Raw genomic sequence first — 12,181 nt, 5'->3', positions numbered from 1 at the left:
GAGCTCTGTGTGATGTCACTGAAAATGAACATGCCTAATATGACCATGTAAGGCACACAAATGGCCCAACCGTAGCCCAAGAGGTTTCTTTCAGACTGCGGATCCACTAAGGGTCTGCACCAAGGTTTGGCACAAGATAAAAATTCATATTTTGAACTCTTAATCATGCACAGCTCTTTTAGAAGATTTTAAGATGCACATATGGAGCAGGAACATTTACTTGAAATAACGTAAACAAACGTAAGCAACGAGCCCCGGCATTGACTGACTACATGTATATTTAAGAGAAATTTAAGAGCAGATGCAAGGATGAAGCCTCCAGCTGATAATTCCTCTAGGAGCCGCTCTAACCATGTGACAGGAAGTGTTGTGGAGAGTATTTTTGTTTTTCTTCCTCTTTATCACTTGCTGTTAAAGATCAGCCCAGACAATGTAAAACATGACAAGCATAATCACGGTCTTTCTTGTTCTCTAAGCCCTTTTTTGGCTGCTGTAATGAGCCCTCTTTGTTCTTTATCTTAAGGAGTCCTCGCCTGTTACAGCTCTTTGCTGCTCTTCCACCCATTGTTAGTGCATCTCTTACCCTCTCATAGATGCTATCTGTTCAGAAAAAGGAATAATTATAAGAACTATGATAAAAGAGGACAGGCTTGATTGGAGAAGAACTAATTTCCCACCTTTTGTTTCGGTGCTCACGCTTTGTTTTGAAGCTGACGGCCACGTGTGACCTGTATTCAGACCTGCATGTTCACTGTGTGCTTGCTAAACATGCAAAATGTGTTAAAAGCAATGCAAACCAATGATCCCCTCATCTGTGATATAAATATCAATTCAAAAACAGGAGTAAAGTCTTGTACTGAGTATATTCCAGTAAAGGTGAGCTGGACATTTTACTGCAGAGATTTTAACTCCAGAGGGTTTTCACTTCTGTAACCATTTGGCCTTTTGAAAGTTTGCGGCAGCCTGACATTTAAAAAGATGAGGCAGCCTCTGCGCGTCGATTTTTAGGTTGAAAAGCTGCACGTCTGTACACTTTTAAAACACACTTAGCACATTTTTCTTCACTGAAAGATGAACTTTTGCATTTATAACTTGTGTATAAGATCTAAATTCCCCAAAGGTTAATTGCTGCAAATTTATCTGAGTGACTTGTGCTTTACATAAGGCACCGCAATTACAGTGGGTTTAGAGTAAGAACAGGAAATATTCTGTCATTTAATAAAACTTTTCCTTTTTATGATTACAAGGCAGTCTGTGTACGGAAGTGGATTAGGGCCACCGGAAAAGAAAAAAAAAAAAAAAATTAAAAATGGGCATGTTTCTTTTTTCTTCTTTTCCAGAATTTTGAAAAAAAAAGTCAGAATTCAGAGAAAAAATTCTGAATTCTGAGATTAAAGTCAAAATTCTGAGAAAAAAAAATCAAAATTCTGAGAAAAAAAAGTCACAATTCTGCCCACTTCCATCCCCCCCCTTCCCGGTGGCCCTAATCCTCTTCCGTAGTCTGTGCAATGAGCTAACAGAACTTGTCTGTAATTTTATACATACATTTATTACAATTATTACAATGACAGGCTTCTTTCATTTACCACGGGAGTATTAATTTATTATGTAGTAAATTTATGTTTTTTCTTATATTAAAATATATCAGTGATTAAATGTGTATAACGAGTGACTGGCTGTGACTGTAACTTGGCTTTTAGCACTTACAATAAACATTTTACAGATCAAACACTTGTGTAAGTGTTAAAAAACATGATTATTATTGCAACAGATTGTTCTGTTGTTGCATCACTAGTTTTCCCATGAAAGCCACATCTAATATTGAATGTTTGCAAGCTGTGCCGGTACTTCCAGCCACTCCCTTATTTACAAGGGGTCGCCACATAGGGCAGCTCCGCATGTTTGATTTGGCAGATCTTTGCACCCAAAATGATTTCAGTCTCCTCCTGAAGCTTTCACTTGTTAGACAAATGTGTAAATGGCTACACTATGGAGCCACAATTTCACAATATTAATGCTACTTAACGTTTGACTGAAACAAGCGGCTCTTTTAGATAAGTAATGCATCAGTAACGCAACTCAGCACACTCACAGAACAAGTTTCCCACTTCACAACAAACAGATGAGGCAACTTTAGAGAAGCATGTGTTATTACTGTGCCTCCAAAACAATCATCTGCCTCACCCAGTCTTCATTTCCAACCTCAACGCAACTGCAGGAACGTGATACAAACCTCTGAATGACACCCAGCAGCCAATAATCACAGACTCCAACCAGACAAATAATTAACTCCCACATTACCCGTGGCACATTCTCAGCTAAGATAAAAGAGAAGTTAAAATTCTGCTTGTTTCAACAAAGCCAAAAAAAGGAGAAAATAGTTTTTTGTCAAAGTCATTTAATTTGTAGCACCTTCATGTCAGAAGGCTCACACATTTATCAGCAGACAGTCCACAGTACCTCACAATCCACTATCAGCACACATTGTTATCATTCCGCTGTCAGGGCTTTATATTTGGAAGTGGCACATGACAGTTTACTGTTGAATGTCTGCACTTGCTTATCTTCTACTAAGTGCGGTGACATCATTTGCTGTTTGTGTGCAAAGTGTCACCAGTCTGCGTAACACTTCACATGCCTCCCGTGCACTAGAAGACTTTGAAAGGAATTAGAAAGAAAAAGCCAGAACCTGGCGCTTGCTCACATCTACAGGGATTGTGTCATAAATTGGTTTTTAAGACTTTGCAGAGCCCACCGAGCCGTCCAGGACATTATTTACATGCATTCTGGTGGAAAACTTCGAAGGATAGCAGGTCTTGAAAAACGGAGCAGGAACTTTTTGGCAAAAGCTGTCGACCCTTTGCTGCTACCTTCCTCCATGCTAGCTATGCTAGTAATTAGTCAGGACTGACATCAAATCCAAATGTGAAAAAGACTGATATAAGAAACCTCTGACTGACTTTTTACAAGACCATATGATCAAGATGATGGACAAACATCTGACATTTGTCTGTGACACTGAAATCATTTGAAAAGTTGCATGGTGTAAAGTTGGTCTTAGCTGTTAGATCCTAATGAACTGTAATATTAGCATGAGTTCACTAAACACAGAGTCTGTATGGATGGCAAAAAGTTTAAATCATGAAAGGTTTTGGCATTTAAATTGTCAGAAAGTTGACAGTTCTACAGGAGATTTTGTCCAGATGGTCCCACCTAATAAAAACTTGAGCAAAAAGTCAAACTCAACATAAAATCCAATCCAATAAAATCCAGTCAATATTTGCCATGAGATCACACTCAAGTTTAGCCCAGTTTCATCATATAAAATATATATACGTGAAAGAAATTACAGATATAGTAAGTGATTTTTCTATTTAAGTACAAATCATGAAATCAAAATAAAAACCATGCAGTATGCCATTGGGTTAATGGCTAAATAAAGGCCAACAACAAAAACAGCAACTATTTAATTGCACGCTAACGTATTGACCGACCCATTTATTTACTTGTATATAATTTTAGCAGCTTTGGTCCTCCGTAGTGTAGTGGCCTACATACAGTACAGTGAGAGTGTCAAGTTTCTGATTAACTTTGGAAGTCTTAAAAAAAAGAAAAACGTACATACAGATATATTGTTGGAATCTATGACCAATATTTAAACTTTCACTGGATTTTGCATTTGGAAAGGAGATGATTATCTGGCAGTCACTGCAATCACTGGTGTAAAAATCACAAGACGCTCTGAATTAAAACCACGTCAGCAGGACATTGTGAGCCAACAGACCAGTTTAATATAAATTTATACGATCCATTTAGACCACAAACACTAATCATAGGGCACCCAGCTAGAATGTCCCTCACATACCATCTATGTACATGCCAACAACACAGAGAAACTGAATGGAACTCCACAATTGACTTCTTTTACCTCTTTTCAAGACATCCTGTGGATCGTCCGAGCGAGCTTTAGTCCGCATCGGTCACGGTTCAGCCAAGTCCAAAACACCAAGAGATAACATGCACTACCTCATCCCATCACTGTCACTACCCAGTGCTCCAGAAAGAGAGGAAATATGAGCGAGCAGCAAAGAGAAGTGAGATCAGAGCCGCTGCTGCTGCTGCTGTCACAATGCCGCCGTTTGTTTCACAGACAGACTCGGACAGAGAAATCTGACTTCAGGAGTGAGCCGTTCCCACTCACAACATTCGCCACCCAAACACAACAACAACAACAAGCTCTATTCAGAGAGAAAAGACAGAGGGAATCGCTGTTTCCAGACAGCCGAAGAAACTTTCACAGATTTTCCAAACATCAACCAACAACAACAAAAATAAAATGTGAATCAGAGGAATTCTTTCAATTCCACGTAGGATTACAAAATGTACTTGTAAAACTCAAAATGCTTACCGCTCATGACAAAGCAATGTTTTATTAATGAAGCAAAAATGTGTGCAAAGGTTTTGCTGTGCTGCTTCTGGGAGACAGAGAGCATGGGGTGTGCAAGCTGGGAAAAAGTGAGAGAGACAGACAATGGCAGTATGATGATAAACAGTTTCCATTAAAACTTCATTATGAAATGGATGTGATGTACCATGACGGGTCTTATGATGTGGCGTATCGAAGATGAGAGGCAGGGCGGTGCTGGGGAAACGAGCGACAGGCAACGCAAGCAAAAAAAAAAAAACACAAGAGAAGAAGAACGCTCAAGAAAGGGAAAGCGTGAAAGATCAAGAATGTGAAGGAAGTCAGAAAAAGTAAAAAAGGAAAGATGAGAAAGGAATGAAAGAAGAAAGAATGCTTAAAAGAAAGAAACACAATGAACGAAAAAACTGAAGTAAAGACAAAGATCACAAATGTGAATAAAAGAACAAAGAGAAAGAAAGTTCAAGAAAAAAGTAAAAGAAACATGAAGAAAGTGAAAGAGAAAGACAAAGTGTGAAAGAAAGATCGGGAAGAAAGGAGAGAAGCAAAAGATCAAAGTAAAAGAAAGAAAGACAGACTAATCAAGAAGAAGGAAGGAGAAAGAAAGATCGATAGAGTGAAAGAAAAACTGAAATAAAGACAAAGATCAAGAATGTGAACGAAAGAAAAAGGAAAAAGACAGATAAAAACATGAAAATGATCAAGAAAAAATAAAATGATCAACAAACTAAAAGAAAGAAAGAGAAGTCGTGTCATCTCAGCTCTATCTGTGTGTGGTATCGTTACAGGAAGTGTGTGTTTGTGATGGGACTGAAGGGCTGTTATCACTTCTGCAGCTCTGGGGTCACTGATAGAAACGAGTGGGTGGGGCTGTACAGCTTTCAGCTCCTCTGCGTTGTCTGCAAGCTCATCTCTCTTTAAAGGGTTACTCTGCTTTTGAATTTTAAACAGACAAATATACAGATTTACACCATGAAACTACAAACTCAGTCTTATTTACACTGAAGTATATCAGCACTGAAATCTTTGAAACAAAGCTCGTGTCCTCAGATACAGAACTGGAAACAAACCCGAAGTAAATAAATCAGAATTACATTTAAATCACCTTTACGACATCATTTAGCGGTCATCAGGGTTGTGACTACAGCTGCCATTTAAACAGGAAACACATTGAGCCAATCAGACACAGATCAATTAAACAACATCCAAAAAAGTCAAGAAGTTCTCCGTTTATTGTATCTACATGTATAATTTTAGATTTTAAATATCAGAAAGAATTAAAATATTGGCTGAATACTGCAGTTCTGTGGACAATGTCTTGCACAGTCTACCTGGAAACCATCTTTTTATCAAGAGATTCTTTCTGTCATTGGTTGTTTCTTGGTGGTTATAATCTGACTTGACAGTCACCATGAAAGAAAGCTACAGCTAGCCCTACCTTCCTATAAAGTGGAACAAACCATAAAACAATGGCAGTGTTAGCCAACTGAATACTGACTAATATAAGAGGTATGCATGTAGGTTCATAAACAAAATATCATCTGTAATCTCAAATGCTACAAATGAGCATTTGAACCACACAAACAACAGAATGAGTAAGAAGCAGTGGCTGAAACACTGCTAAAACACTGATATTGGAACAGTGACACCGGTTGGCAAAATTGTCATAGCTGTGCTGTGATTCTGATTATATTTACATGTAAAAGGATTTCTGACACAGCTGTGGGGAAAGGGTGTGGGCACCCAGTCACCTGGATTTAAAAAGCATAGATTTCAGTTTAAAGCAGGCCTGTTGTAAACATCACTGAGCTGAAACTCAAAAAACTAAGAAACGTGAGGCTCACATCACCTTGTTAAAAAAGGGATGGAACACGTGACCTTTAACCCCTATCTGTTTCCTGTCTTCAGTTCTGTATGTGAGATCAGGCAGTTTGGTGGGTGAGCCTGGTGCTGTCAGCCAAAACTACCATCAAGCAGCAAGTAAAACACAAAACATACGAGAGAATGCGCACGATGACTCATGACGTGTCACTACTCTGAAAAATAATCCCAAGTTCAGTCGTGTAGTTTCATCCTGTGTGTGTTTGCAGCGCAGTTGTACTGGAACTATCTTGAGGACTGATCTAGTCACCAGGCTCACACAACACACACTTTCAATAAAAATACCTGAACAACATGCAGTCGAATACACAGTTTTATCTGCAAAGGAAAATAAAACTTGCAAAATCTTTAGATTTAGATTTCATTTAGAGTATTTGAAGAAAAAAAAAACTTACAATAGAGTTTTATTGAACCCATATTCTTGAAAAGCAATAAGAGTATCACTGGTGAGTAGACTCTTCAGCGATACAATAGAAGGACTCCTTTTGTTGCTTGCCCACAAACCCCCTGGAGAACGTAGCAACTACTTTGCAGTATTTTTTCTGGTTTAAAAATTCATGTCACTGTGGAGTGGAGTGGATTGAGAGACTGTGCATCCTTCTAACTGCTGATTCTTATTATACGATAAAAGACCATTTATAACAGGTCAGACCTCACACCACACAATAACCCATGAAGCAGACAATGAGTGTTAAACAGACTGGTTCTTATATAGCACACCGTACTCTACTTGGACTACAAGCCTCATTCTCACACACATTTATAGAAACTCTTTCTTCTAGGGCTTTCCATCTAACACTCACACACATTCACACTCCGGAGAACGCATCAGGTGCAGCTTGCAGTTCAGGATCTTGCCTAAGGATATTTTAGCAAGCAGACTGGATGATAACCTGCTCTTCCTCCTGAGCCACAGCTACTGATAACTGCAGGTTTATAACATTGCACTAAAGGCATGCTGGGTAATGCTGGCTAAGCAGACTGGTGCTCTGTGCTGCACTCAAGAACAGAAAAGATAGATTTAGGATCTAGAAAGGAGAGCAGTTTTTCAGTTTGGCTTCATTTGCTGGACTTTCACTTTGATCGGCCACTGATACGATAAGACAACGAGCTATGCAGAGCTAACAGGTGCTTTTACATGAGGGCAGACTCATTTGTACTACAAATACAAAGGAAGTCTGAATGCAGTGAAGTGCCAGGTGTTGACTTTATTTGAGAACAGCTGCAGTAACCTACAAGCGGAACAAGCAGCCTCCTGCAGGGCAGCCTGAGAGTCGATTATTTACTCATTTTATTCATGATTTTTTTCCTTTTGTAAAAAAAATATGATATTTAAAACTTAATAATCTACATACAATTACATCAATATATATCATTTAACCCATATCAAAGCCCATTTATAAAGCAATAATCCCACTGACCCAGAAGAACTAAATGCTAACTAATACCATCTTCGTTTATGAATACCGAGCTCAAAGGCTTCTTTTTTAAAATTTGCATGCAGCAGTGGCAGATTTGCAGACTTGCAAGTTACCACAAGGTGAATTAGGCGTCTATCAGCCAACAGGAGCTTGTAAACAAACCACACGCCATCGTTTTTGTTCAAAGAGACTAAATGCGGTGCAGATCAGAGGCAGCAAGAGCTAAATACAGGCCTGTCAAACTACCTCAGGAGAGTAACAATCAGACGGCTGTTTTCTCTCCTCTTTTTTTAAAACATGCACTCATTTCCAATCACTTATTTTTTTTAATGCAAAATACTTTAAAGCTGCATTTCTCACATAATAGGAGCAAAATAAATGCACTCAGATGAGCAGAAAGATGAATGAAGCTCCAAGAGTGGTTCAGGGAAAGTGACTCAAATCACTGTTCCTCAAAGGCTACCAGCACAACTTCCTCACTCGTTACAGAGCATTTCCTTATTTCTCTGGCATGCAAAGAGACTACACACAAATACACACATACTCAATTCTTTTTACTGCCTTTACACAACTATTAAGGTTGGATTGACTTCGGTGCTGCGTTACGCTGGAGTATTATTACCCATTCAGCTGGACAAACTGAACCCCAGTGGATTTAAATCGAGCATAAACAGGAGACTGCGGCTGATTTGCAGGATATATCCCACCAAGCTGACTTAATTATCTCTCATCCTCTAACAGTCAGCATGTGGAGATGACAAACGATAGAAAAGATGCTTCTGTGGTTTGGAGTATTCACACTGCCTTCAATTATAAGCACAGCTCTGGGCTTCAAAGCAGTGTGGCTTCCTGATCCCAAGGAGGACAGAGGAAATGAAAGCTGACCACATTTTATGTATTTATTTTTTTAAGCATACTTTAGAGCAAAAGAGCAACCGTTTCTGTGTAGAGAAGCATGACTGTAAGCAGTATTGAAACCCGAAGAAGCCAGATTGTTAAATTCCAGAAAAAGAGGTTTGATCAAACACAGCCGAGTCTGTTAGCATGAACGGAAACGGATCCTGCACCATGACCGATGACAAGTCGGGTGGGAACATTAGGAGCAAGAGGTCGGACCTGTTGACAGAAATGATGCAGAAACCCAGACAGGTTTAAAGGATCCAAGATGTAGTTATAAAATGGGTATAAGAGGTACCATCAAAAAGTTTAGCGACTGCACCTATTAAAAAAAAAATAATAATAAAAAATAATAATAATATTAAAATGAAATAAATATTGAAACTACACAGCCATTCCCTTCAGGGTTGGATGCTTGTGCAGCAATACACCACTACCAGAGCTCCTGATGTTTTACCCTCAATCTGAATGTGACTGTGTGCATGTGAGCATTTGGGACGAATGCTTGACCACCTCCACTGCGTTGCATGGAGCCAAATCTGGTGAGCAGGGTAGGTGGTAAGTAAATTTTTGCAGAAAAAAAAGGCTTCCAGCACAGTCCAGGTCGTTTGGTCCAAATGTTCTTCCCCAGATGCCTTTGGAATTTGGAAGCAAAGGGCTAATGTGGGCTAACAAATACATGATTCATCAACTTGGGAATATTCTGAATGGTCTTTAAATTGAAGCACGAGTCGTAGCTCTTATCCACAGTGATGCAACTCAGGATTAAGGTTGGTCTGCACAAGTTTAAAGTTCAGGGAGAAATTACTAATGTGCACAAGTAAGAAATTCAAACAGGTCTTTCAGTGAGTGATCCAAATACAGCTGGAGGTAAGACTACCCTGAAGAGGACAGCAATCAAGTTCAAGTTGGGCATGAAATGAAACTGGACGTGACGAATGAGGGACAGGGCAGATCTTTCTGAGAAACAGAGGAACACTGGACGCTTACAGGCTGGAGACTCGTTATTAACACTGTAATAACGAGTAATTGTTACAAGAGTAACAATCTGAGGAGATACTAAATTTTCAATCACTGAAGCCGAAACACAACCTTATTGGGAGGGGCTGAGTCCCAACAAAAGTCATACTGTTTGCAATTCCATTATGATGCTCTAAAAGTTTCAGTTTAGTGTGATAAAATAGCCAAGCGGACGTCTAGCTATAAATACAGCGCTCTGTCTCAGGTCATAAAAGGCCACGTCCTAAACTTTAGTATCCAAATGGATTATTAAATTAAATTATACAAAATCAGCCATTGAAGAGTTTTCATAAAGAGTTGGACATTTTAACACGGGAGACTATGAAGATTGAATCACTTTTGGAGACAGCCTCTACTGGCCGTTAGAGGAACTGCAGTTTATAGTACTTTCACACTGGCTCCATTATTCAGTCCCAGATGTTGCTACCTGCTTGTGCATTCAGTTCAAAACAGTGAATGAGTGAGTTCAAATGCACTGAATATCATGAATTCTTCCCGATGTGACATTTGAGAGTGGATCGTTTGTTTGGTCTTCTCATTCAGCCCATAAACTGAAGGAAGCTGAAGTCAGAGCAATGAAGCCATGTGCCATTTTCCTACATACGTCAACCAAACTTCTTTATGTAGCTACAGAAGTTTCTGGCAATTATCAAGCACCAGCTTCACTATTCTCATCTGCAAGCTACATTGGTTTTTGCAAAACTCCTGTTATAATCTGGTATAGTTATGCAGCACTATATAATGTATACTCAGTCAAACACCTCCCTCATAATAGCCCAGCCTCAGTAATATCTGAAGGCCTGTTGCATCACTTGATACATAATTTAATAAGAGAAGGTGTGAAGCACCAAAAGCAGCGATCAATACGGCCGACTGAATCTGACACAAGCCGTGAAAAATACAACAAGCCTCAACGTTTAAATGAGTCCACTGTCTGAGGCTAAACTCTGCACTGTTCTGCCAACAGAGTCGACAGCGGTGCTATGAAGTGTGCCGCAGATCTGCCCTTTTGAGGACAGGCAGGCAATTAGCCCTTCTGCTGCAATGTGGTTGTCAGCGGTCAGCTTTAGCCCAACACCCGCTGGGTCTGGACTATCTGCCAGTCCCTCCTTAGCTTAACAGTGTGTAGTAGTTTTCTTAAAGCTCCAGTCCAGATTAAATAAAAACACACACGTAGCCATGCAAATACCCACAAAATGCCTACAGATGGTGTGTTTCTGGTATGCAAAACACCAAGAAGTGTCCTTGTCTGATGCTCCTGGTGCAGAATTTGAATATGTGAGTGAACCAGGTTTTCTTTTTTTTTCTTGACTGAAAGAGAGAGAGAGTGAGAGGAAGAGTATGAAGGTTGCTGAATAATGCAGTGAGCTACTGATGGTGTTGACCAGGAGCAGGCTGCAGTCTTGCTTTAGATTTGCTGTAAATCCCCCCCCTTCTCAATAACAGCAGCAGATAAACGCTGCTGCAGAGGGAAGCTCTGTGTGCACAGGGCACTTTTGTGCTCTTTTGTGGACTAAGTGGAGGGGATAATTCATGCACAGTGGAAAGCTAACACATTTCTCCAAGGTTTTAGTGAGAGCCGGACAGTTCCGCCTCTCTGGACGCATTTGGCCAAATGGGACTGACACACAGACCTTGTTTGTCCTGTATGAATGAACTGCACATAACGCAACCTCATGGGTAAATTCCTACATGATAATGAGATCCCCAAGTAATTTTACTCTAGTGTGGACTGAACAAACAGCTTTAAATGAGAGCCCAGGTTGAGGCCTTGGACCTCCCGCAGGCTGTTGCAGACCTAAATCAATATAAACGGATTTCCTTCCCAGAAAAGTTTAACAAAGTTTTCCAAGAATTTTCTATCCTATGACTTAAGACCCTTGTCAAGTTCAAGTTTTTCGGCAACTTTTCTTCTGGCACCTGCTCCATTATATTTCCTACTATTGATGAGTTCAGGATGAAATATAGTACAGAGGGCTGCGGCCCAGACTTTTGGGAGTGGCTCCTCTAAATAATGGAAGCAACAACCTTCAGTTGTTGGTTGCATTCAGAAGTGAGGCTTATACACTAGTGATTAAGACCATAATCTCATTTGAAAAGTGTTTACTGAGGTCAGAGATGAAGAGAGAAGCAGGACCAGTTGCCCATAGATTTCTATAGTTGTTTTGTAACTTGATTTTTTAGAGAAGTCACCCCCTGCTGGCCATTAGGAAAAATAAATGTTTCAGGCACTTTCACACTGGCTTTGATTATAAGACGGAGATATTCTGTTCATCTTGTCTATAAAGCAAACAAGTAGTTAAAACATTGACCCACCAACAACATCAATCAACCAATAAATTAACCTGAACCCACTCAATCTGAGCCACAGGAGGCCCTACCCTCCCACTGCCTTACACCTTCTCAGGTCAGCTGCTTCAGTCTGGGCTCTACTTTTCTCTCAGTATTGATTTCCAATTTCAGGAGAGGCTTCAGGTATGCTGGGGTCAGGCCTTCTAATAATCTAATCATCTACTGCAACTCCTGGCTTATTTACTAG

The 12,181-nt window shown here is 39.8% G+C and overlaps 1 protein-coding gene across 4 annotated transcripts in view; it reads right to left on the bottom strand.

Annotated features, from left to right (window-relative positions):
- usp6nl (USP6 N-terminal like) overlaps nucleotides 1-12,181 on the bottom strand; it is a 99,570-nt gene that overhangs the window by 42,339 nt on the left and 45,050 nt on the right. Inside the window, exon 1 of one of the 4 annotated variants that reach the window (XM_006780944.3) lies at nucleotides 3,929-4,055. The exons of the other annotated variants lie outside the window; for them this stretch is intronic. Coding sequence (XP_006781007.2) covers nucleotides 3,929-3,977 — 49 coding nt within the window. The 5' untranslated portion in view covers nucleotides 3,978-4,055. Of the gene's footprint in view, nucleotides 1-3,928; nucleotides 4,056-12,181 lie in introns of those variants that run through there. 4 annotated transcript variants of the gene reach the window in all.

Source organism: Neolamprologus brichardi, chromosome 17 (genome assembly GCF_056152115.1).
Source record: "Neolamprologus brichardi isolate AB-2024 chromosome 17, ASM5615211v1, whole genome shotgun sequence".
Lineage (NCBI taxonomy): Eukaryota > Metazoa > Chordata > Actinopteri > Cichliformes > Cichlidae > Neolamprologus > Neolamprologus brichardi.
The sequence above is the reverse complement of the archived record's forward strand: the minus strand, read 5'-3'. Positions and strand labels throughout refer to the sequence as shown.